Here is a 25,932-nt window from a genome sequence, read left to right on the forward strand (position 1 = left end):
AAGTGTTCTTAAAATGTTCTATTTTCACCATTGAGTGAGTTTTTTCGTGCGATAGAGTCCGCGGAGCCCTAAAATGTTCTTAACTTGTTCTTAATATTTTGACCATTGACCATGTTCTTATATAGTTTGTTCTCATAAAGAGAATGTGTATCCATGAACATATAACATAACATTTGAAAAGAAATACGAAAGGTAGGTAAGATTTTAAAACACTATTCGACAAACCTGACAGTTCAAAACCAGCCAATGATATGAAATCATTGATATTTTTTATTGTGATTTCAACCAATGCTAATTGCATAATAAGCCACGGGTAAGACGAACTATCAAAATGTTCGAATAGCTTAGTACGTTTCTTTCGTTTCTCTTCAATGCGTTGTTGTAGAATCTGTGAATGAAGAGAGCGAGAGAGCGAGAGTTAGTTGTCTATCGGGTGTGTCATAAATAAGTTACCATCTTGAAGTGGTATTCCATTTTATATCCGCACAAGGGGTGGACAAACATCTCCAGGGGGTTTAAGGTAATTTTTTTCATTTTTCCAGCGGAAAATTCCAAGTGTTTGAAATTTCCAGGGCCCTAATCTAATTTTCCGGGTGGTTAAAGTTATTCTAAAATTTCAAGGAATTACAAGACTAATTTTAGTTCGTCCGCCCTCAGAAGAATTTTTTCCAAGGCTTTTTGTAATTTTTTTCCAGGGAGGTATCAATATTTTATACTTTCATTGTAAATGGTAGGGCCATGAAAAGCAAGAAAAGATGAAAATGAGAGAGAGAGTGAAACCTTTTCATCGATTAATCCGTCATCTTCGACTTCCGATTCGGTATTTTGTTCATCCTCTGATTCTTCGTCACTGTCAGATTCGCTGTCAGAATCATAGTCGAATGAAGACCTGCTCTTCTTAGGCTATAAAACAATGAAATCAGTGCGAGATTAGGTCTGGTCGTAGGCTATAGTTCTACAGTCTATTAGCAGAAAACAAGATCTTTGTCCGATCATTGTCGAATGAAGACCTGCTCTTCTTAGGCTAAAAGACAATGAAATCAGTGCGAGATTAGGTCTGGTCGTAGGCTATACAACTTCAGTCTGCTGGCAGAGAACCATTCCGTTGTCTAAAGCATACCCGAAGACCTGTTCTTCTATGAGACTTGAAGCCTCAAATTATTTAATATTCTGACACAATTGAGGCACTTTAGGCTTTTTTTCTACTTTTTACAACTTGGGTCTTCATTTGTTATTTGATATTCATTCCAGATCGGATTTTTGACGTTTTTGAGCTCAGGCGCTGCGGTATAGTGGTCATCAACCTTAATCTTTAATAATTGAGATCTAGGGTCGATTCCCACTCACGGTGGTTCACTTGGCAAGTGAACGAACCTTCGCCCGGTTCAACACAAACAATGTGAATGAAATTACGTAGTCAGTCGAAGGTGCCGACGGGGCGCTCATTGAAAGTGTCTATAGATGAGGCTCTACTGAGCCTAAGAGCCTCCTGCAACTCAACTAAATAGAAAGAAAAATATGATTGTTAAAAAAAAGAGTGTATTGGTAAAAAAGACTTTAAAAACAAAATTTACCTTCTTAAGAAAATAATCACATAAGCTCAACTTTGGTGGTATGTATAATTCATGGCGAACCAGTTTCTGGTCATCATTATTATTGGTAACTTGGTCACGCTCCGCAACTCGACTTTGTTGGATACCGGAACTCTGTTTCCCGAGCAGCTTATAATTCCATTTCATCCGAGCGGTGTCTTTGGCAGAGTTCCGTTTTTCCAGTATCGGGGAAGAACGGGCGTTAAGTGCTTCTGGGGCGGGTATGACCACCTTGGTTCCACCCCCAAACACATGGTTCCACATTTCTTCGTTGAGATTGTTGTTAACAAATCGATACAAATTATTGCATGAAAGCCGCTACGGAAAAAAGAGAGAAGAAATCAATGTACAAGTGTACTCGATGTTCTTAACATGTTCTTACTTTCACCATTTTGTGAGTATTCTCAAGCAAGAAAAAATGAAGCCTTAAGACTTGGGACGCTTTTAAAATAACGGATTGAATCCAGCAATTTCTTTGTTTTCACTCTGAGACATAGTTTTCGAAATCTGGCAATGGATTTTTTGTGTGTAATAACCACATTGGTGAGCTAAGAAATAAGTAACATCATTTTCAATCCAAGAGTTTCTACTCTAGTCCTTCAGGGCTTTAAAATCAATAGTAAGTTTATGTATCGGAGGATATCGAGGGAGATGGTAAGTGAAGTCAGTGAAAAAACAAAGTTGATAGTTGATGTGTGGCTCTATATAACGTTTGCTCACCTAAACAGACAACGGTATTTTGGTGTTTTTACAGTTCTCGAGCAAAGTGGATGACAATTTTGGCGACATGTCAACTTTGCTTTATAACGTCACCTTCAATTTATCTCGAATACATAAAGTCGCTAATGGCGGGGACTCCTGAGGAAAATCTGCTTTTTTACTTACTGAGCATGCGCTGACGAAGAAACTCAGGTACACAGCAACCGCTGCTTCACATAGCAATAAGTTCAACACGTTTCGTTCGTCCTTCTTATTGGCTGAGAGAATGGAGAGAAAGAATTTGACACCAGGCCATTTTGAAGGTGATGACGTCACTTCGATTTCAACGTTTGATGCTCCGTGCGGAATGCGACATAATTTACCTGCAATGATGAAAGATAATCATCAGTTGAGTCTCCATAACAACACGCACGGGGAGCAAGAATTTGTTCGAGTTAAGAGATTTCGAGTTATGGAGTAAGGTTTATAAGGCATTGTTAACTGAAGAGACCATAAAACTTGTTCGAGTTAAGGAGACATTCGAGTTATAGATTTAAAAAGACTTCATTATACTTTAAATTAAAGCTAAGGCTATTTTTGTTGGTCTTATCTTAAAAGGCAAATTGCCACTTAAAAATTCTCCAGAACTAGAAAAAAGAGTGTTCGCATTTTAGGATTCCTGTTTGGTCATATTATTTTGCGTTTTTGAACCTGATTCTTCTAAAAAAAAATTTATAATATAAAAAAGAAAGAGTAATTTGGTAGTTAAACAGAATAAAACTTTTTACGCCTATATTACTACCTACACACTACTTTCTATTTTTGATTTGATTGCCAACCAATTCAGACAGTAACAAAAACGGTCTATATTTTAAGTTCAAAAGTTAAAATCAAATGTATGAAAAATACAACTGAGGCACACTACTTACCATCTTTCATTTGTTTCCCAACCAATTGAGTTTCACCTTTATGGATGCTGGTCAGCAATCGGTCATCATCTCCACCACACAATGAATGGTAAATACACGAAGACAACGAACACATCAGACTCTCCAAATCCGCCAACCGCTTCACCGGATTATTCGGCGTCGGTAATTTCGGTAAATCGATGACCGTTTGTAGAAGATCATGTGCCATTGATTGGAGGAAACCAACTGGACTGGAGACCAATGAGAATGAAGATATTGAGGCTAGAAGAAGGGGCGGGGCACTGGGTCCGACTGATATTGACGTCAGAGGAGCGTTCAGAACTCGGTGATCTTCAATCTCGTGCAATAGTAGTAATAGCTCCAAACAAACAGCTGTGAAAATAAAAGAAGATGAAAATCAATTTGTCAATTCTTTTTGGAGGAGAATGACCCAATCAAGCTTATTTCAAGTACGATACTCGATTGAACCACGCCCAAAATGTGATAACCAAATTGTCAATTTTGTTATTAAGTGAAGAATGGTTTATTTTAGCTTTTTTTCTCATACAGCACTCAATAAAACCACACCCAATATTTGGAACCGTACTTTTTTAAACTGAACGGAAGATTGAAGGGGTTTGAGAATTCAAAACGAAGATTTCTACAATTGGTGCCGAAATATATTGACAATATTGGGTATCTTAACGTTTTTCAGAATTTAAAGCTCAAACGAGAAGTGAGTACTTCCACTTTATTTCATTGGATTTTTCGATTTGGGAGGGTTCAGTGGCTTCCAGGCTATATTCTCAACCTTATTGGAATATTTTTGAACTTTTAGTTAATGAGATCTACTTTCCAACCATATTATTGAAACTCTTACCAGGTAGTTCAGGATCTCTTGTACCAACCATCAAACAATGTTCATAAAGACTGGCCAAAATCTTTTGGTTCTGTTTCAACCATTCTGATTGGACAGAAATTTGTTCCACTTTTTGGGTAAGCGAGGCTTCTTCTTGAGTCACATCCATTGAGGTGTTACTTATCGAGGAAAACGATCGGTAAGATTTTCCCGAGCCTGAGAGAGATAAAAGATTTCAGATTACAGTAAATTACTGTAAATAAATAAAACAAAGGGTTAATTATTATTATTACAGTAAAATCTTGCTTATTCGAACTTCTATTATTCAAATCGTTCTATAATTCGAATTTGTTTCTCGTCCCCGTCAATGAGAAACCCACTTAAAATACTTTTTAGAATTCAAATCTCTCTGTAATTCGAGAAAATAAGATTCCCCGTTCGACTTCGAATTAGGGAGAGTCCACTTTATTAACAGTAGCAATCAAACTCGTTGGGTTGCTGTCATCCTCTAGCGAACCTACAACATGCACAGAAAACTTTTCTAAGCACGTTTAGCTTGGAGCATTTTAGAATCGAGTTTCTACATTGCTGCTGAAATTTTTTAAAGATTCTCATACACCTATGAGCCAACAACAAAGTGTTTTTTAAGGCCTAGACAAGATGGACTCTCAATTACTATTTATTGTTGGTTGTGGAATCGTTCAAACTTTTATCAAGCAAAACCACAAAAGCATTCTTAAAGAAGTTGTTTTTTTTATGTTTGCTTTGATTAAGTTTCGTAATTTCCGCCATTATGGAAGGCCGGTCTCTACTTTCGCACGACATGAGCGAAAACTTTTCGACGTTTTTGTAAGGTCATTGGTCAATCATCATTAATCTCAACATCATTGGTCGGATGAAAAATGAGGCAATTTCATTGGTCGAAATTGACGTAACGGATGAAAAAAGTAGTACTTCCTTCAACTTTTTTTTTGTTCGAGCGAAACGTTTTTCCGCGCGAAAGTGGACACCGGCCTTAAGAGTCAATTTCTTTGCGAAAATCGAACGTTTGATTATGCTTATTATGGAATGGCGGGAATTACAAAACTTAACAATAAAACATGAAAAACGCATAATATAAAATCAAAAAACACGCTATCGTATGCGGACAATGTTAACGATTTGTTTACCTATTTCATTATCACTGCTACCAAAAGTCGCAGTGTCGTTTAAACTTTCGTTGGTGGTGCTATCGCCACCAAGGTCAATTCCTCGATCATAATCACAAATGAAGTGCAGATACTCCAGCTCTTTTTGAACCATATTTTTCAACGTTTTGCGCAGCTTCAACTTCTCCAATGTACATTTTGAAGGTAATGCTTTCAAACCTTGAAACAAGAAATAAGAAATAAGAAGATATCTACCAGGTGTGCCACAAAAAAGTTTCTCTCTTTGAAAATAATTTTCTCGAAATCTAATAATCTTAAAAGAACCATTCCTATTTCATTAGAAATAAAAAAAGATTGACTTAAATTTTGATGGGTCAATTATTAAATTCGATTCATTAGATCAAAAGTTATGCTCAATTATATACAATTTCCTAAAAATTTTGAAGGTAATGCTTTCAAACCTTGAAACAAGAAACAAGAAATAAGAAGATAACTATAACAATTTTGTGAGTATTTTTGTGCAATTTCCTTAAAATTCGAGTCATTCAAGGTCCGAAAAGCCTTACAATGTTCTTAACTTGTTCTTAATACTTTACTTTATATAGTTTGTTCTTATAAAAAATAACGTGTAACAATTTATTGATTTTCTTCAGATGAAAGACAAAAGTTCATTACGAAAACAAGAACCAAAGATACCTTCAATCAGAAGCTGTATAATACATCTGAATTTCAAATTCAATGCTGCAATATCATTGGTTGATCCTTTATTCTTGTCACCAGTCTCTTTCTGTTGTTCGGACGCCGCTTCTTCAATGGTGACGTCATTGTCCATTCCCCCATCATTCTTCACGACTTCATTTTCACTTTCACTATCACTATCACTCAACGAAATACCGATTTTATATCCATCATCCAAATCGGCAAATCGGTTTGTTGTCATCCCGAAATCGGATGAATTATCCCCGAATCGGTTCGATGACGTCATCCCATAATCATCACCCCAACCTGACCCGAATGCGGAGCTTGAATAATGACCATTGCTTGTGGAGTTCAAGTTTGATACTGCTGTTGTTGCTGTTGATTGCTCTTCAAAATCACCTAAAAATTCAAAATAAAGTTTCTCAAAAATGGGCTTTTCCAGAAAAAAATCCGTATACAGGGGGAGGGTTGAGAAGGTTCATTTCCGTTCCAAGGGGGTAAGGCTTGATATGTGGCAGAATTCCATAGGGAGATACAAAATATATCAAAAATAACTGGAATTCCATGGGGGTAGCTTTTTAAATCCTACTAAAATTCAGAATTCCAGAGGGGTTTAAACCTGAAATTGTCTGGAATTCCAGGGGGTTACAGCATTAACAATCACAGAGAGATGGACCTCCTCAACAGGGGAGGGGGTATACGGTTTTTCTCTGGAAGACCAATTCAGTTTTGGATCTTTGCCGGGTTTTTTCTTCACTTTTTAAATTGATGTTATTTAATCAATATTGGTTGTTGAATGCTATTTATATGTGTAAGACAAAAAACCTTCATTTTAGTTTACGACTGTTGTGTAGCGGCAAACCACAAGGGCAAACCACAATAGCAAACTTAAGTAACTGGCTTACTTCAGTATCAAAACGCTGATTTTTTGCTTGTGGTTCCCTCAAAAGCAATGCAAAAGCAATGCAACGACTTCAAAAGTGTTTTTCTTAACTTCCATCCCCTTTCAGACACATTGAAGAGTCATTTTGCTCTATTTCTTATCACTTTTCACTGAAATTTCATTTGTCTACAACCTTTTGTCCAGCATTGCAGGGTTGCAGCCACCTTTGGTAAATCTGGACGGAAAGATTTTAGAAAACAGTTTTAAGCTTTTAAGGCTTACTATTGGGATGGAAACCTTACTGTAAGTTGGTTTAATGTCGACATCCCTCTTCTAATTCCAACACCCTTCTTTAGAGATAGAAAAATTTTTTTTTCCTCCAGTTTCAATCAGCGATACCGATCTTTATATTATTCCTATCTCCAAAAAAGGGTGTCGAAATTAGAAGAGGGATGTCGACATTAGACCAACTTACGGTAGTGAAAATCTCAACTGGAAGGATTTCCGTCTATAGATGAAAAGTTGTAACACCAATTGTAGTTTCCCTCAAATACATCTATCAACCCTTGCACCAGAAGCTGCATGGGAGAAGAATGGGTTTGAGTCAATAGGCCATTTCACAGTCGCAAAGCGTAATGGGTAATCAGGAACACTGCGCGCTAATGACGACTTACTATTGGTCCAAAGTTTTGAATTTTTTTGTGTCTAACTAACAGGAAACCGTTATCGGGGCGCAATAAGTCCTGATTTCGACTGTGAAATAGTCTATTAGGAGTGATGATTAACGTCAAATATCTGGAGTCATTACTTTGACTCATTCCCAGATTGAAATATTTCGTCACCATTCGACCCTGATCAACTAACCAGTTCCTTTAGAGTCCTCCTAAAACTCCTGTACGTTTAACTTACCGTATTTTTCAATATTTTATTGAAAGAACATGTTTACATTGTTTACTTAAAAGTAATTTTTTAACGATTAGAAAGGGTTTTTGTACTTAAAACACGTTAACGATAAATAGATGGACTATGATAACAAAAGAAAACGTTACCTGAGAAAGTGCCGGTGACGATCATATTTTCTTCGTTGGCGCTGGACAAAGGTAGTTCAGAAGATACATTTTCATCTTCTAAAGTTTTCTCGTCTGCCGGCAACATCGAAAGAACTTCCAACGCAATGTCTGGTAACCCTGTCGTTTGGAAAGAAATGAATAGTTCAGTTGGCTAAAGAAAATTTATGCTGATTTTTGCTTAAGAAAATTCAATACAAAGGTTCTGGGGTTATCTTACAGAAAGTATTAGATGGAGCTTTATTGTAACACTTCGAATAAACGTCCCCTCCTTTTAAATGCCCCTCCCTCGAATAAACGCATCACCCTAATTGGAAATTTTTCAATAAACGCCTCTCATCTAGAAGGGGTGCTTATCTGAAACAAGTAGCTGTAAGGGAGAATCTTAAATATGTATTAATAATTGTATTCTCTTACTATTCAAACTAATTTTGACCCATTTTTACATCTCTAAAATGATATATTTGAATTGAAAGAGAACGAGTAAAATAAGGTTCCTATTCATTTTACTAGTTAAGTGACCTTCGTTGAAGATTTTTTAATAAACGCCCTCTCGAATAACCACCCCTCCTAAAATCGAAAAATTAAATAAACACCCGGGGCTTTATTTGAATGATACGGTATATATATTTCCGAGGCTATTGGTAAAAATATAATGCACTAGGAAAATGAAAATATTTTCTTTAGTCGAAACTTAGAAGGGTGCATGGTAGATACAAGTATTTCACGACTTTATTGATTCGACTATTTTTGAAAGATTAAATTATAGAATATTATAATAGAACCTCTACAATTCGAACCTTTCTGTAATTCGAACTAAAACAATGGTTCCTTCAGCTATGAAGTAGTTTAAAATACTATACTATAATTCAAATCTTTCTCTATTTCGAAGAAAAATCATAGCCCATTGAAGATCGAATTAGAGGGAGGCAATTGTAGACACAAATACAAGTGACTCTCTCTAACTGATTCGACGTTCTACTATTTGATACACTCTATTATTCGATAATATTAAAATCCCTGTCAACAAGAAACTCTTATAAACGACGCTCTACAATTCGATACGCTCCCTTATTCGATGAAAATCAAATTCCCTGGAAATCGAATTAGAGAGCGTCAACGGTACCTGAATTCAGATGAATACAGGCGGTATGGAAACACAAGCTTCGCTGTAGAGTGTAGACATTCTCCCCTGTGGATTGCTTCAACTGGCTCAGCTGACTCGAATATGATTCATGTCGTGTGATAGACGACGATGTGCTCCTATGTTGCGTCAAGTGGCGTCTGCGAAGGAGAGGATGTGTCTTCAGGTAAGTGTAGAAATTGAATACAGATGGATAATCGAATTCATCTGGAGAGTTGTCTTCTAAGCTATGAAGGTTTTCTTGGAACGTGAACAAAAAGACGTCAACTGATTCGCGATAATCTTTAAGTAGCCAATGTGCCATGCTCCTTTTGAAAGGATCTGAGAGAGAAAAAGATAAGGACAGGAATAAGATTATCACCCATGTTATTTTCCAACTCTTTGTTAGAAAGGTTTGAAAATAAAGGCTTGGGGACACGAGAAGTTTTTTCGCGTTGGTGCAATGCAACATGATCCATCCCACCAACCTGAAACGCTTTCTCGTATCTCCACCCCATTTTTCTTTCTATCAATAGAAGTTTGATCTCACTTTTGTCCCTGGGACAATGGAAAATTGATTCGAACCAATTCTGCTCCATTGTCCCAGGGACAAAATCAGCGTGTCTTTTGGGTATTTCCCTCACTTTTTGTTCCATGAAAACAAAAAAGAAACCATGGGACACTTCTTGTATTGGTGGAATGGAGCATGCTGCATTGCATCAACGCGTAAAAAACTTCTCGTGTCTCCAAGCCTTAAGTATACAAAAATCTATTTTTTCAGTTACCTTTATTTGGAGGCTCGTCTTCATAACCCAATACATAAGTCTTTAAAACGCGTTGGTGTGTCTCATCCATATTATTTTCATGCAAACGTGCGATGACCAAGGCTAATTGAATATCGTGAAGTCTGGTCACACAAACCTAGAATAGCAATATGGAAGATTGTCGACTGGTGCTTATTCGAACTTATGTTATTCGAACTTATTCTCAATTTCCGTCAGGGATAAACCCTCTCTTTAAATACGAATCTCTGTTATTCGAACAAATGAGATTGCCCGTTCGAGTTCGAATTAGTGAGTGTCAACTCTAATAAAACTTGCGACTTGCGTTCGCAATAGCTCAGATTTAGAATGGACGAACGAGAGAAGAATACATAAGGCGAAAATAAAAAATGTAATGTTTCCGGAAACCGGCCAGGTGAAAAATATTTTTTTTCTGACCCGGCCGCAGACTATGGGGGTTAGGGGTTCATCATAAAGAAAATCAAGCTTTCAAACGTTGTTTGGTTAGATATCCCCGCTTGTAAATCAAGTTTTGTTCGTTAGTAGTTGATACATTAGTATTCAGGGCTTACTTCATAGTGTTTGTACATAAAAGTTATCTTTAACCAGCCGGCCGCATGAGAGCTTTTTTCCTTCGCCCGCATTCCGGAAACACTACATTTTTTTATTTTCGCCTAAGAAGATCAATTTTTGTTATCTTCTTTTAAAAACTATATAATGATACACAAAATAGAGGTTGACGAAAAAAACATAAAAGGTACCTGAACGGCATCCCAAATTGCACTTCCGAGAATGAAGAAAGCGGCCGCGTGCTCGAAGCGTTGTTTACCAAGTAGAGCGTATGCGTTTTTGAGAGCCGCTTTTCTCCACCGTTCTTGTGTAAAATCGTTACTGAAGAACGCTGACATTTTGGTGTCTCTCAATGATCTGAAATAGAAAAAATCTTTTTTATACAGTGGAGTGTCCATAACTCGAACGGGGAACACAAATTTGTTCGAATTAAGAAAATTTCGAGTGATGAAAATTGGTTCATAAGGCATTGTTAATTGAACGGACCAAAAAAACTTGTTCGAGTTAAGGAGAAATTCGAGTAATGAAGACTTCACTGTAGTGAAGCGATCGTACGGTAGCTCAAAGGTAGAGCCGTCCAGCTACGGTTCGCAACGTTGTTGTTTCAGCCAATACCAAAGACTCTGGTAGACAGTTAAGGGAGAAGAAGAGTCTAGGAGTTGCCCTCGATTGCAGTCGTAAACCATTTTACTTGTACATGAATTAAGTACTTTTCGGAGCCATAATCACTAAGCCACTGTGAAAGGATCGTCCCCAAGTCCCAAAACTTGAAGGTGTGAAAAAAAAAAAAACACACCCCCAGACATTCCGTTAAGGAGCAAATGTTTAAAATTTCAGCCAAAGCGGACTTTTTCTGAAGAACTAAACAAGTTGTTAAACCAATCAACCAGAGTAGTTTGTACTTTGCAATTTACACTGATGATAGGACGTGTTCTTAAAAGCTTTTGTAAGTGCTTTCAGAATCATACAAAATTGCCTACTGTAAAGGACATGAAAATTTCTATGAGATCTTACTGGGATAGAAATTCTAAAATTTGGGATGGTTTTGGAGCGCAATTTTTCAGTGGGTGACTATGTAAAAATTCTCCACGTTACGTTACAGGCGGCGATTGCGAACTCTTTAATTACCTGAACAATGCACAGATGAGTGATTTCTTTTTCATTGCCAAATAAAAGATGGCACTATCTAATGGATCTTTGTTCATCTGAAAGTGTGTCTTTGCAACCTAAAAGAGAATTAGCAAAAAATCTCATCGTTTGACTATATTGGCCTATGAGTAAAGTTTGATTGGTAAAGGGCCTCATTTTTTGCAGGGATACGAAGACTACCATTGATACTTCTATATACAGACGACTCTCGCTAATTCGAACTCGAAGGGGGGAATCTTATTTGATCGAATTACAGCGAGATTCGATTTATAGAAGTATTTTGAGGGTGTTTCTCCTTGACGGGGACGTTTGAGGGGCAAGTTCGAATTATGGAAAGATTCGAATAAGCGAGAGTCTACTGTAGGTTGCAATTTTTTGGTTCCTAAGCGCCGCACCCTCGTCGAACATCAAGGGTACTACTCCCGGGCCGTACCGCGTACTGTCCATGCGTAAAGCTTTTTAGGTTTCCTAATTCTGAAGAGAACCGTTGTTCAACCTTTTCAATTCTTTGCAAAGTTATCCAGCTGGTACACAGCGTTGTTTCAACGTTCATCTAACGTTATATGGAACATTAAGTTGAAACAGCATTGTATGGATATTCCTATCAAAGCCTAATTCTTTGGACGTTTATTGGAATTAGTAAAAGTTTGAACTAGAATTTCAAACTACAGTGGTCAAAGCAAGGTTGTTCGTCGCAGACGAATAAATTTTAAATAGATTTTACACCCTTGAGAATTTAGTGAAATTTGTAGAATTTTGAGAAGGAAAAGCCTATTTCTAACTTTTAACCACTGAAACTATAGACGGAAAAGTCGCTAAATAATATACCTTCTCTATGGTCCGTTTTAGGACGTCGTTACTACGTATCCACCAGCCGGCTCCGTGAGAACGTAGATCCATCCACGACGGTTCGTTACGTTTCATTCCCGGTAACATGGCGATCAGCTCCTCAGTGCAATCCGAATGAAAAGCCCAACAGTATTCGGATGGCAACATGCCCTGGAAATAAATCGGGAAGAAAAAGTCTCATTATTTTTCAGTCTTTCTGGAAAATTTATATAACTCATAGGATATCCACCATTATTGAAGTTACAATAACTTATTGGTGGAAACTATTTAAGTTAATCAACATTTTAACTAATCTATAAAGGAGAAAAGATAAACATAAAAAGAGAAACCAAAAATCTTCCACCCTAGCCCTTATTTAGACAGAAACCCACCCACCCGAATCGGACAGTTGGATGATAATAACACTATTCCGAGGAAAAAGTTCTTAAAGTTTGCTTTATTTTGCTTTAAAGTTTGATGGATTGGAGTGGCATATTAAGGAACAACCTGTTTACCATTTGTTCCAGAGTAGCTCTTTGTTTGGGTGAGACTGACTTCAATACAGTCGTGTGATGTCGCAACAAAATCAAAAAACGCAGACCACACTCATCGACCGAGTCACTGGCGAAATCTCCGACACCTGTGGCGCCAGTTGTAGCGTAACCACCTCCACCGCCACCACTTGCGAGATAACTTGATGCTGGAAAAGAATAAAGTTTATAGTGTAAGTCATTAGGCCTCTTAAAAAGGTCAGACATTTTAGTAAAGTATATTTCATGTTATTACAAACAAAGAATTACCACCTGCGCCATGACAATGAACTTGTTTTGATGACAAAAAATCAAGAACAAATCCCGATCTAATTCAGGCTTTTTTGGTGTTTCCGATAACAAAAATAAGGCAATTGCATCTAAATAATTCATTTATTTCTTATATGAAACTACTAATTTGGTACATAGGTAATCGCAATTCGAAACCAAAGTATTGAAAAGTAGATATAGTGGTCAAAGCAAGGTCTTTCGTCTGAGTCGGAAAATGGATTTTACACAGCAAACATTCTTGAGATCTGGTAAATTATGCTGAATTTTGAGGCGGAAAACCCTCTATGCACTTTGCTGAGACGGGAGAACTTTTAACACTGTAGATAAATCTTAACAAATTCCAGAAAATTTTGCATAAAAAACCGTTCCATACTAGACGATGCTATCGTCCGTGTAATATTATATTATTATGATATTACGATATAACATAGTTGTATATTATAAAACGTAATATGTTGCGTGGCGGAAAATAGAGTCTGTGTTTACATTGAGCCCCTCCGACTATTTTTCGCCCGCGCAGACAAAATTTCCGCCCGACTGCTAATTTGCGTGTTTGAGGTTATTCTTTATTTTTCGAATTCGTCTTAGACTATAGCATAGTCTATTTCCATACCTGAAGCTTCTGTCCGATATTTCTTGATGTCCGAGCCCTCGATCCTTTCAATGTCTAAATCTTTACTCGATGCAATGGTATCTGATAACGCCAGCAAATACATTTGTTCTTGACTCGACAAGCCAGGTAAGTGTTTCCTCGATAAGTGTTCTGTTAATAGTTTGGCTTGGTTCAAACTGTAGAAAACCACACTCTCTGCTAATAAGGAATCATCTGATTGGTCTAAGAAAGAAAAACAAACAATGCATAAGTTTAGAATTAGTTCTTTGTTTTGATTGACCCAGTGTAATGTAGACGAAAAATAGCAAGTTGGTTGGTTTAAAAAATGTAAGTTCGCGCAGTTTTCAGTAGTCTATACTAGACGTCACCCACGTTTTTTCTACGCAATAAACTTACTGAAAAATCCCGGTTTTTAGTGAGGTGCTCTCTAAGTTTTCAGATAATCTTGATATAACTGCGTAAAAATTGCAAAGAAACAATATAACTGGAAACCCGCGTATTAACGTGTTAAAATATAAAGAATGGCTTTTAGTATGAGGTGTCTCTAGTTTTTTCTCCTGCTTCGTTTAGACCGATAGCTCAATTTGAAGTGAAGCGAAAAGAAAAAAAGCAAATACGATTGAATAAGTGCAACAAGAAATGAAACACTTTCTAACTAAAATCCCAGTGAACAAGAAATCCAGATAGAAGTACGGAACTTATTTCATAATTCATTAAAATTTCGAAGTAAATTTTCTGCAGAAAAAATGCTTCTTTTTACCGTTATTTTTGCTGTCGAGTGTTCCACTCTGGTCTTTGTCCGCTTGCAGGAGAGAAGAGAGCGAGAGAGGCGGTACCACGTCTATGTCTGGATCTGTAAAAAACATTTAACAGACGAGGTATAGCCATCAATCAAACTGAGCCTTCTTTGAGGCTCATCAGAATCAAAAATAAAGAAAACACATCAAACTATGAAAGGATTTTCACGAGAAATTAATGTCAAATCAAATTTAAACTAATTTCATTCATCTCGGACATCAAGTTTAGTGATTGAAGAGATACTATACTAGCTAATTGTAAAATTAACGCCTCATAAAAAACACAAGAGGCAACATTTGGGCAAAAAATAAACAACTGTAGCGTAAAGCAAAGCATTCGGCTGATGTGCGCTAGGTTGTGAGATCCTCCCCACCCGCCGGGTTACACCAAAATTTTGAAGAATAGAACTTGATGACTCTTTACTTGATGCCTAGTAAAGGGTGGAGGGAGAAATCCATAAGCGCCTTTCTCTGCTTTCGGGTAGACATTTAAAAGATGATGGGAGTCTTTGGATGACGGTCGCAAACTTGCTTTTTAATACTTTACTCACCAATGGTTTTCTTTTCGTTTAATTCAGCGATAGAGAAATCTTGTGCGTTTTGTGATAGATTGCTGTAAGTTCTTGTGAGCGTTCTAGCCCGTGTTCGTCCAGCCAAATGCATGGAATCCATATCATCAGTATTACTATCACAGGCTGCAGCGTCTGCTACCTCCGCCCCAGCTACACATCGAACCTGTTAAAGGAAGAAATAAATAAATGATATGATTTGAAAGTGACTGAGCTTAGTAGCTCCTTTTCAACTTAGGCTTGGTTTATATATATATATATACTAATAATGACTCCAGAGGAGTCATTCACAGAATTCCCTAGGGAATTTCCCTTTGTCCACTTCTTCTTTCAGTCTGCGCCACAATTAGTTTTATGGCGTGAGATGCTAGGCAATTCGATCTGCCTAACCAGGGTGCAGTATGCAGTGCTGACGAGTCCTAATAAGGACGAAATGCATATGCTGCTCTGCCACCCAAATCTCCTGAAAGAAGATAGTTGGACAGAAATTCTTTGAATTTCTTCACATATATATATCTCGTGAGAAGGACAGGTGTCAACTCGAATACACCTTTTCGATCGTAGTCGCGCGGTCAGGTTCGCGCCACTTTATTATTTAATTATTCCCCTAAACTCGATCCAACCCTTTTATGCCTTTTTCTATTGTCTATAGGTGCGAAAAAAAGACTGGGATGATTTTGGAGTGGTAAAACGGACAAAAAATGCCCGCGCGGCAATTATCGGCTATGGTCGAAAAGGTGTGTTGCTGGTTTACTAAATAAATTCAACCTTAAAAGGATACGTGGTATTTGTAAATAAACAAATTAGCCATGGAAAAGGAATCTTCATAGCAAGTCTTACTTCACTTGTGGTGAAGTCAACACAGCGAACCTAGTTGTCGAAGGCCCGTGATTGACACAGTAACTACTAATATGCCAGCGGTACTTATTTACCAATTGAAATTTGATAGATAGCTGAGTGGCTCTGATTATGAGCTGTATCAATGACGGTATAGACCGATCCGACAAAATCCAGTTAGGGACTGCCTTCAAGCAAACCTCAAGCAAGCTGCCTGTTATTAACTGACAAAAATTTCACCCAGGAAACAAAAAACTATGCGCAGGTCCAAACAGGAAATATTTGAAGACTTTGAGCTATCAAGGTGTTACTAAATCATCCTGTACATATTATTTCTTCTACCATTTCTTAAAAAAATGGCTGATCGTGGGTGGAAATGACGTCACACGGCAGTATATTGGGTAAAAAGACACCTCCAGGAATCGAATCCGGGCTACTCGCTTACCAACACAGTAATTAGACCACTACAACCACGATCCTGTTGCTAAGGCTCGAGCCCTGAAATTAGCGAAACTGTTTTCACTATCTACAAAAAAGGGGAATCCCCTCAAAAAACTAAAACCGCAATTGATTTTTAAGTGCTTTAAAGTTCGGAAGTAGAGTTTAACATTAGACTTAAGACCTTAGGATCTCAGGATCTAAAAGGTCAAAAGAGCCGACCAATAAGGCAGAGAATATAGCCCTGGATGCCACTTAAAACCCCTCCTAAATCGAAAAATCCGATGAAGCAAAGTGGAAATACTAAAACTGCAATTCTCACTTCGACCTTTAAATTCTGAAAACCGTTAAAATACCCAAAATTGCCAATATATTTTGGTACTGATTGTAGTAAAGTAAAAGCTTTTTAGATAATCTATGCAAACGATAGCCCTTGACCCAATAAGCATAAAATATAGTATGATATTAGGGGTAGTCATAGAAATTTTTTCAGAAAATGAACTAGAATGCTAAAGCAACCCCATCCCTGATCCGAAGATTGGAGTTACTTTCTAAAAAGAAATGTATACTGTGACTTTAGGCGCCGTTTCTACCAGAACGGACAGACTGACTGACACACAGAAGGAAGGAAGGAAGGACAGGAATGAAAGTGAAAGGCGCTATCGCTGACGCTGGGCCAATAATGTATACTTACCAAATGTCTTAGAATGGCTCTAATCCTCCTCATTTTACCAAGGTTCAGTAGTTGTATGAGATAACCAGGATGATATTGTGGTAAACATGACATTTGTTCACACGCCATACTGAAGGAATTGGTCGTCAAAATTACACCTTGTTCTTTCTGTATTTAAAGAAAAAGGAAATAGGTCTTTTCATGCAAATTATTATGAGTGCAACGACTACGGTTAAATTCAAGAATGCCACTTCTAACCAATAGAAAGGCTTAATTTAATTTCGTTTCGGACTGAAACGGAACCGTTACGTACAAACATGGTCTAAAAGCACTTATATGTTTCGCATAGACCTTTACTTCAGAGGACAATAAAAAACAATCAAGGTTAAACTACTTACACTTTCGCTCAGGATGGACGCAAAATGACTTTTAATTTTGAACACGACTTCAATATTATCTTCCCATTGCGAGTAAACTTGTATCTCATTCTCGACACCAAGCATGAAAAAACCAGCCGAGCTCCATGCGATTGTCGTCAACCGAAACAAATCATTAAAATCGTCATGGACTTTGATGGTCTTCAGGACGCCCCAATCGAAGACATGTTTAGTGCCCTTTGAACTTCCTAGCACGGCAGTTCGGTTCCGACAAAAGATTAAGACTTCGTTGTTGATAGCTACAGCGAGTAAGAATTGTCCATTTTCAAGCGATAACCATGAGAGCTTCACAGCGTTCGAATCTTCAACATTCGGATAAAACAGCTGTGAGAATTCAGTATTCCATTGCTCTTCACCAGACGTCTCGCTCTCTTTGATATGTAAATAATAATCTTTGTTCCCACCGCCGCTAGAGATCGGCTTTCTAGAAATGTACGCTAGTCTAGAAGAGGTTGCACACGAAAGACATACAATGTCTTCATCCCAAGACAGTTTCGTATCTATATGGTCTGTAGGCTGCACAGAAAGTGTTTCGTTCTCATCTAAGTTGAGTTCCCAGAATTGAATAGTTTCCGAAGAGATTCCAACGAAATGATATTTAACAGGCAATGAGGAGCAAAAATCATTGGAGCTGTGTAAATCAGCTGTAGCTGTGAGGTGCGTGAAACTATCACTGGAATCAGACGTCATCATATCTTGATGGTAGATTCTTTCCTGACTGACACAATGGTTGATACTGAAGGTGGATGCAGGAGGACTGGAAGGTGAGAAGTCACCATCTACTGAAGCTGGACTGAGTGGAGAAGCATACTTCTCGTCATACGAGATACTGATTTTCCAGACAGCTATTTTCTGGTTGATTCCATATTCATTGTAAATGGTCAGTACATAAAATTCCTGTTTTCCTTGTTGCAGTGTTTGTGACGTGTTGAGCTTGTTTCGAAGACAATCACCGTTTAAAGTTTGCTTACATATGGACTGTTTATCAAAAACGTGCAAGAAATGAATGTTTTTGATATCAGTAGAATCATCCAGCTGACAGACATTCATGATACAAGCCGATTGCGATCCCGACTGCTCACTTTCGATTAAATCCGATAAAATCTGCATGTGATGTGGCAAGGAAGCTGAGAATTTCAATACACCGAGATTTGATAACAATGTTTTGGCGTCTAATAAAATCTGGTATAATTGTAACCCTTTATCGGTAGCAGCGATAAAGCATGCTGAAGGAACATTCGGTAATAGATCAATACCATCATTGGTAATTGACAGCAATGAGAAATGAAACATCTCAGGTATCCAACTTAAAGATAAAAACTTGTCCGGATTTGATGATGAGATTCTAGCCATCTCAGTAACTCCTTTGAACTCTGATAACGGGCTAACGTGAGTAGTATTCCATAGGATCAGTTCAGATTCTATATCATTGGTTATCGATTCTATACGATCACCTTTTCTCAATGTCCTTTGCGACGTTCCAATCACCAAAGGAAGACTGGGATGGACTACAAGCTGGGTGGTACCAAAGCGTGGTCCACAGCTCCTGGTAACATGAGTAATACTTGCTATACCAGTGAAAGAGCCGCTATCTGAGAAAGTGACCAACCAAAGGTTCAGACTCCCATCCGCATGTGCAGAAACCATGTATGATGATTGCAACACAGCTAACTTATCAGTCTTTTTGAGGTTTTTTGTCTTCTGAATACTCTCCAAGTTATCCTCAATGTCATAATTTGATGGGTTTAGTTGAGCTTGTGTATAGTGATACGTATTAGTCCAACATAGGCTGGTAGCGTCAGCTTTGGAGAAAGTAGCTGGGATTCTTGAAGCAAAACTGACTTGGACTTGTCGGTAATAGGCACTGGTAAAATCGTCAATAAAGTCAACAACCCATATTAGTAGTGAGCCATCTACTGGGTGAATACAGTATAAAGTATCGCTTGATGTGCACCAATCATGGACAAGGTTATTCAATTCATTGTGATAGGCGGAGAATGTGGCATCGCTGGTTGTCTCTTGGAGAGGTGAGAGATCAGGGAGCTTCAATGATAAACCAGCTTTGGAGCTTGCCTCACCATCTGTTGTAATCTCCATTTGATCTGAAAAGAATATAAGCAAAAGATACTTGACCCAAAGATTCGTATTTGTGTTGTCTAAAATCTTAAGTAAATTACTTAAGATTCTGTGGCACAACCATGGCATGATTCTGTCACGTGCCAAATGTAAGACCAGTGTATTGCTCATGATTCTCCTTTCCTTGTGCCTTTTTATGGTTTTAGAAGGTGGTGCCCTAATGGTATAACAACTATCTAAGGTTGGTCAAAACCAGTGTATTATAAATTGACCAGCGATAAGAAGGGCTACTATATTATTTAGGGAACCATTTTTCTCCAAAACACCACTCAAGGATAAACTGATAAAACTTATTCCAGAGTTTAATTTAAGCCATTTCTCAGTCGAAATGAATCATGGGTAATCAGGACTGATTCACAGCTTCCTGTAGTTAGATGCAAAACCTCCAAAATTCTAGACCAACAAAAAGGGGTTGAATCAGAGTGCAGTAGTCCTGATTACCTACGATTCATTTTTACGGTGAAATGGCTATGGAGATCAGTAGGATAAACAGTTCCTACCTTCATCCAGTGTCTGATCAAGAGTTTTGACGTCACTGACAGTGGTATCATGATGATCACTGAACTCCATATTACCATCAATCTCATCCACCATAAGAAAGGGATCAGTAGATGAAGTGTTCCCTCCACCACTGGTGGTATTTGCTTTGTGATCTCTGATGGACGCAAAAATGGCTTCAACTGCAGTGGTGAATGCAACCTAATGATGGAAAGTTCGATAAAACTTTACATGAAATTTACGTAGCTCTTATGTTACATCATGCTTATTCATACCATTGCAATGTCTTCTGACATTACATCACAGATCCAACAGCTGATTGGTTGTAAGTAACGTAAAACCAGTCAATATGTCACTTGCAACCAATCAGCTGTTGGGTCCGTGGAAGACATTGCAGTGGTGCATATCATGAATATCATTACTAGTACATATAATATATTAGAAATGTCGCATGTGGAGTGAGGTGGGTAATACTTACATATGCAGCAGAGTCTCCATAACTACAAGACGCACAGGGAACACAAATTTGTTCGAGTTAAGGAGACATTGAAGTTAGAGAAGTTCGTACCAACGAGACTCCACTTTATTTATAGTAATTATTGTGCATTTTTTTATGATCTAGTGATTTAACTCAGGGATTACTGGTAAATGAGCTTTACTGGTTCAAGTAGTAGTGTCTGAAGCACCATAAAATCCTTTATCTGCCAATAGAAACTTAAACTAACCTCTTTATTGTTCAGCCATTGAAGCTGAAAACTTCTCCCAAATATCGATTGAGTTGGGATGGTGGATAATAAAGCAATATCTGTGATCGGGTTAATGACAGCAGCCAGGTGGAAATGATACATACTGACCAGATGGTAATGTTGTTGAGCATGGATTTTCTCGTCAAGACGCAAATGGTTTGTGGTCTGTTGTTTGAGATCTGACTCAGCACGATCTTTTCTCAAATTTATATTCCCTTGTTTTTTGTCGTTGTTGTGATGTGACGGTTTGTACTTGACAGTCTCTGTCCACACACGACATACATGATCAGCACATGAGGTTAATAAGACGTTTGGAACCATACAACTGTGGGATGAATTTAGAAAAGTTTTCAATAAATTGAGGAACATATAAAAAAATAACACTGTTTTAAGTCCCTAAATCGAACACAGGCCCAAATAGGGCCAGTATAATAAAACCAGATTGAAAGCAGTTCAATTTTAGTATAAATTTAGATATTTCTTTGACTTACAGAGGCATGTGTTTGCTGGTTTGCCGCCAAGAAAAACTTTGAACTGGCTTTGGGTGCATAATGTAAATAAAGTTGTATTCTTCTTCGAAATGATCAATGTTGCTGTCAGGTGGTTGTGTGTGACTGGAAACTGAAAAAGTGAGCATTAAAGATGAGCTGCAAAATTGGCCACGCAAAATACTTTCTTTTCCGCATACCAGTATAACTGTACATTAATTATAATTTTATTTGTTGTAAAGTTAGACATTCTTAAAAGTTAAGTACATTTTAAATTTGCCGTCATCATTGGCTAAAGAATAATTGTAACACAATAGTGTTAAATAAAACTTTCTAGTGATCAATCAAAATGATCAAAATCAGTATACCTCTAGGGGCTCTGAACCAAATCTTGATCATACAATCAGCCTTAAAAAGAAAAATGAAAGAAATTTCCAGTTATAAAATTTCTGGAAAAAGGAACAACATCATATTTTCCAGTCTAGTTGATACGATCTTCTTCTACAAGGAGATATTGGTCCTTTTTTGTTGGTGTTGTGGTTTTTGAAGAAAAAAGTGACAGTGTTCGGCTGGAACAACCCTCTCTTAGGGGGCACGTAGTAGGTGCAGCACTAAAGGTTAAGTCCAAAGTACACTGCTAAAATCAAAAAAGTTTTAGCTGCACTATGTTTGTTTTCAAACAAAGTACTACAATCTAAAGTCAATTTTGCTTAAAGTATGCACTATTTTTTTGTGCCATATGGAAACCACAGTACAGTAGGGAACTAGTTTAATTACACTGACATGGTTTTCACATTGTAGTAAAGAATAGTGCACACTTGAATGGATTTTAGCTTATTTTATCATACCTGACCAGAGGATGCAAAAAAGTGCCCGTCAGGAGACATCTCCAATAGATTGACTGTTGTTGCCAACCTTCACAAAAAGTAAAAGATGAAAGTGAATTATGAAATCTTTATAATAAATTATCTTGAATTATCAATACAAGAGCTAATTTTCACTTAGGCGATCCACCAATATGATTAGTTGTTTAACAGGCCCAACCAACCCTGAAATTCCAAAAATCGAAATGAAAATAAAATTGATTTTGGTAGTAACAGACTGCCAAATTTTCAATTTCGCATTTTTAACAAGATTAGTAGTTTTTGCTGACTTTTTAGGAAATTCTAGTTATTTAAACAGTATTTCGCGAAAATTGACCAAAAAACTCGCGAAATTAAGTACCCGCGAAAATTTGTAACACGCGAAAATATATACCAATACGGTAGGTGAAATTCTAGTTGTATCTTTATTTTTTCACCAACCAACTGACAGACCCATTTTTTGGGTAACTTGGCCCGTAAAACAAAAAATTAAATTGACCTTGTCTAAGGAAACAAGATAATTTTTGTATACACAATAGAAGTGTGCACTTGATCCAAAAACCTTGTCTAAGTGTCTGGCCAGGTCTGGCAAGCTAGCAGGCATTTTAGACGATTCTATACTATTATGCTATCCAAGGTTTCGGTATCGTGGGAAGATCTATCCCACGACACAGAAACCCTGAAAGCAGACGGGTAATCTATATCAATCTAATTACCAGTAGTAGGTTTGAAAAAAAAAAAATTTTTTTTTGAAGTCAGTGCTGCTTAAGGAAGAGCTGAGAAAGTGTTCTTGGAGCAGATTGGGCTGCTTGAAAATGAATAGAGAGGGATTGCTTGAGCATAGAAGGTGTAATCAGAACAATGTTTTGAAGAAAAGAAGACTGTGATGGGCTTTGAACCAAGGTGTCATGGAAATGTCAGACGTGTATGCTAAATAAATCATAACATGGGGCTGTGGGCCATAGAACAAACTTTGAAAAGATGAAGATCCTATTTTTGTGTTGGAGTAGTGGAGACAAAGTCATGTGGCTGTCTAGGCTTTTTGAATGGCCGTAATGGAATAGAGTTGTAGACAGTTGTCTAGGCGAGAAGAAGAGGAAGCATTTAGGACTTCCCCTAGAGTTAGGTGTGCCGGCAGGAGTAAACACTCTTTGCTCTTCTAGAACCACCCATCTTCTCTACCAAGAGACATGAAATCGATCAGGCGTCATGTCTCATCAACTTATACCTGTAGACGTGGAACATGACATGACCTATCAGTGGAGGGATTCAAAGACTGTTATGTGCCTGAGTGAAGCCTCCAGAGGAGAGTGAGAAGATTGAGAAAAAGAAAAAGAGATGTTGAAAGAAATGGGTATTTTGAAAGCAGTGGGGTGGGTAAATGAACATAGAAGTATTCTTACATTGAGGTGAAGTTTGGCAGTAGTCTTCAGTGTTGGATGCAAAGAGCGAAAAAAAATTTTTTTTCTTTTTTTTGAAATTTGGCGCTGTTGTAAACAACTTGATGTAACCATGGAGACTACATTTCGATTGGTTCCTGTTCAGAGATTCTAACCAATCGGGAGGTTCCTGTTCAGAGATTCTAACCAATCGGGTGAGAGGGGCGTGTGTTGCGGAAATGTGATGGGCGGGTCAAATGGGTGTGACGGAGGTAGATACTAGCCAATGTTGAAAGTAGTACCAGTTTAGACAGAGGCAAATTAGAGAGTGGAGTGGGAAGAGAGGTCTTGAGGTAAAAGGAGTGGTGAGAGATAGGGAAAGAAGGAGGGAGATAGTTTTATTTAAATTTGAAATTTGAGAAAAATAGCATCCTCTGGGGGTCGAACCAGGGTCATTGCGGCCCGAGGTGGGAGTGCTAGCAAAAGGCTATTGAAGCTGAACTGAATTAAATTGACCTTGTTTAAGTGTCTGACCAGGTCTGGCAAGCTAGCAGGCATTTTAGACGATTCTAATGAGAAGATTTCTACACTGCTCAAATTGCTCGAACCAGACATTGTTATTATCTATGCTAAATGCTTTGTCAAATTAGGTCCCTTTTACAGTGCAAGAAACCATGTGACGATTTCAGAATAAAGAAATTTGAATTGAAAACTGAAAAATTATAAATACCTTCTCTTCCAAACACAGCTCCATTCGTCTTCCTTGTCATCAACATGTGAGACTTTACGCCACATGGATAAAACATTACTACCAATCAATAATCGGCCACCTGTTAAAAACAATAAAACAAAAGAGTGTAAAAATCTTTTAAGCTGGGCATGCTGTAAAGCGTAGTATATAAATGATATATTTGATAAATTAGAAAGGTGTGAATTAACCAGTTCAAAAAATCAATCCATTTTAGATTTTTATTGAAAAATATTTAAAAATGATACTTCAAAAAAGAGTTAATCAATTCTAATTCTTGCTTACTCTCTTCATCCCAACAAATTTTTGAAACATCTTCCTCAAAATCTAGAACAGCAACCTTCCTCCAACGAAAGGGAAGCTTAAAAAAAAGATTTTGAAATAATTTTCTAAGTGAAATAGACTCCAATAATTAATATCAAGCTGATAATTCACATGTGCTTTTACATATTGTGTTACTTGATAAAGCTTCATGTTTTAGGTTTGACTTAATTGCTTAAAAGAGTCAAATGAAGGGTCAAAGTGCCTTATGAAATTTATAAACAAAGTTTATCTAGTGCAATTGAAAAACTATAAAAAAATGTCCTATTCCAAAAAATGTAAATATGGCTACTTTTTTAATTGCTTTTATTTTTTTCTTACAATTTTGTTAATAAGACTTACAATCTTATTTTTTTCTTTCAAATAATATGTAGATATTCACATTTCAGGAATCTAATAATCTGCAAAATGACTGTAACATCTGAAATAAGTCATTACCTTGAATACAGCTTTATTATCAAGCTGTGGAGCATACAAGATGACTTTCTTGCCGTAAGACACTGCAACCTGTTATTGAAAAACAAAAAATGCAGTGTTAGTGATAGTGTAGCAATCTCACTTCAATTCAACTTTAACCCAAATTTAAAATAAATTAATATTTGAATATAAGAATGTTTTTTCATGGTTAATCTACTAGTTCTAACATTTAAAACAACATAAATAATCACCAACAGAATTTTCCTTACCTTGCCCTCTAAGGTTCCACATGAAATACATTTTACAATACTTGTGATTGATGCATCTTGAGGTGAAAGTATCTGCACTCTATTAAAATGACTATCTAATACAACCACCTCATAACCAGAACCATAAACCTAAAACAAAATAACTTGTTCGATAATTAGCAAGCCTAAAGTCAAAATTTGAATTTGGTGTTGGTCAATCACCATTGGTTTACGCTGAACTCCTCCTAGGATAAAATGAGCTGTATGAACTTCATTTTTCACTAAATGGTAGCGAATAGACATAGGTACCGTCCATTATAGTATAACCTATTAAAGAAACACGTCTTGATGTTTATTTTTATGTTCCTTATGTTCCTTGTACCATTTTTAAGTCGGTGGTATGATGAACTGGCTGAGATAAGGAGCTTCAAAAAAGTGGAAAAGGTATTTGGTGGTGAAACTAATGTTAATAACTTATAAATAATAAATAACTGAAATAAGAGAGCTTTTGACATCAATTTTTTGTAAATTCCTAACTTCCTAACTAATTTTCGCGGTTTTAATTTTCTCGGGTTTTTTCATTCTGGAATTTTTCG

The 25,932-nt window shown here is 37.2% G+C and overlaps 1 protein-coding gene across 1 annotated transcript in view; it reads right to left on the bottom strand.

Moving 5' to 3' along the window:
- The window catches only part of LOC136819085 (dmX-like protein 1), a 66,745-nt gene that overhangs the window by 38,792 nt on the left and 2,021 nt on the right, over positions 1-25,932 (bottom strand). The window contains exons 2-30 of the mRNA XM_067075253.1: positions 25,358-25,486; positions 25,110-25,178; positions 24,636-24,711; positions 24,333-24,432; positions 22,209-22,275; positions 21,729-21,768; positions 21,364-21,493; positions 20,852-21,197; positions 20,129-20,327; positions 17,454-19,594; positions 17,077-17,223; positions 15,090-15,273; positions 14,502-14,594; positions 13,742-13,963; positions 12,823-13,007; positions 12,308-12,478; positions 11,459-11,556; positions 10,522-10,687; positions 9,764-9,899; positions 8,982-9,320; positions 7,838-7,975; positions 5,903-6,304; positions 5,228-5,425; positions 4,080-4,274; positions 3,221-3,592; positions 2,478-2,674; positions 1,575-1,910; positions 781-903; positions 226-388 (exon numbers count right to left, since the gene is read on the bottom strand). Coding sequence (XP_066931354.1) covers positions 226-388; positions 781-903; positions 1,575-1,910; positions 2,478-2,674; positions 3,221-3,592; positions 4,080-4,274; positions 5,228-5,425; positions 5,903-6,304; positions 7,838-7,975; positions 8,982-9,320; positions 9,764-9,899; positions 10,522-10,687; positions 11,459-11,556; positions 12,308-12,478; positions 12,823-13,007; positions 13,742-13,963; positions 14,502-14,594; positions 15,090-15,273; positions 17,077-17,223; positions 17,454-19,594; positions 20,129-20,327; positions 20,852-21,197; positions 21,364-21,493; positions 21,729-21,768; positions 22,209-22,275; positions 24,333-24,432; positions 24,636-24,711; positions 25,110-25,178; positions 25,358-25,486 — 7,162 coding nt within the window. The remainder of the gene's footprint in view (positions 1-225; positions 389-780; positions 904-1,574; positions 1,911-2,477; positions 2,675-3,220; positions 3,593-4,079; positions 4,275-5,227; positions 5,426-5,902; positions 6,305-7,837; positions 7,976-8,981; positions 9,321-9,763; positions 9,900-10,521; positions 10,688-11,458; positions 11,557-12,307; positions 12,479-12,822; positions 13,008-13,741; positions 13,964-14,501; positions 14,595-15,089; positions 15,274-17,076; positions 17,224-17,453; positions 19,595-20,128; positions 20,328-20,851; positions 21,198-21,363; positions 21,494-21,728; positions 21,769-22,208; positions 22,276-24,332; positions 24,433-24,635; positions 24,712-25,109; positions 25,179-25,357; positions 25,487-25,932) is intronic.

The sequence above is a fragment of the Clytia hemisphaerica genome, unplaced genomic scaffold, assembly GCF_902728285.1.
Source record: "Clytia hemisphaerica strain Z4C2 unplaced genomic scaffold, Clytia hemisphaerica genome assembly, whole genome shotgun sequence".
In the NCBI taxonomy this organism is placed as follows: domain Eukaryota; kingdom Metazoa; phylum Cnidaria; class Hydrozoa; order Leptothecata; family Clytiidae; genus Clytia; species Clytia hemisphaerica.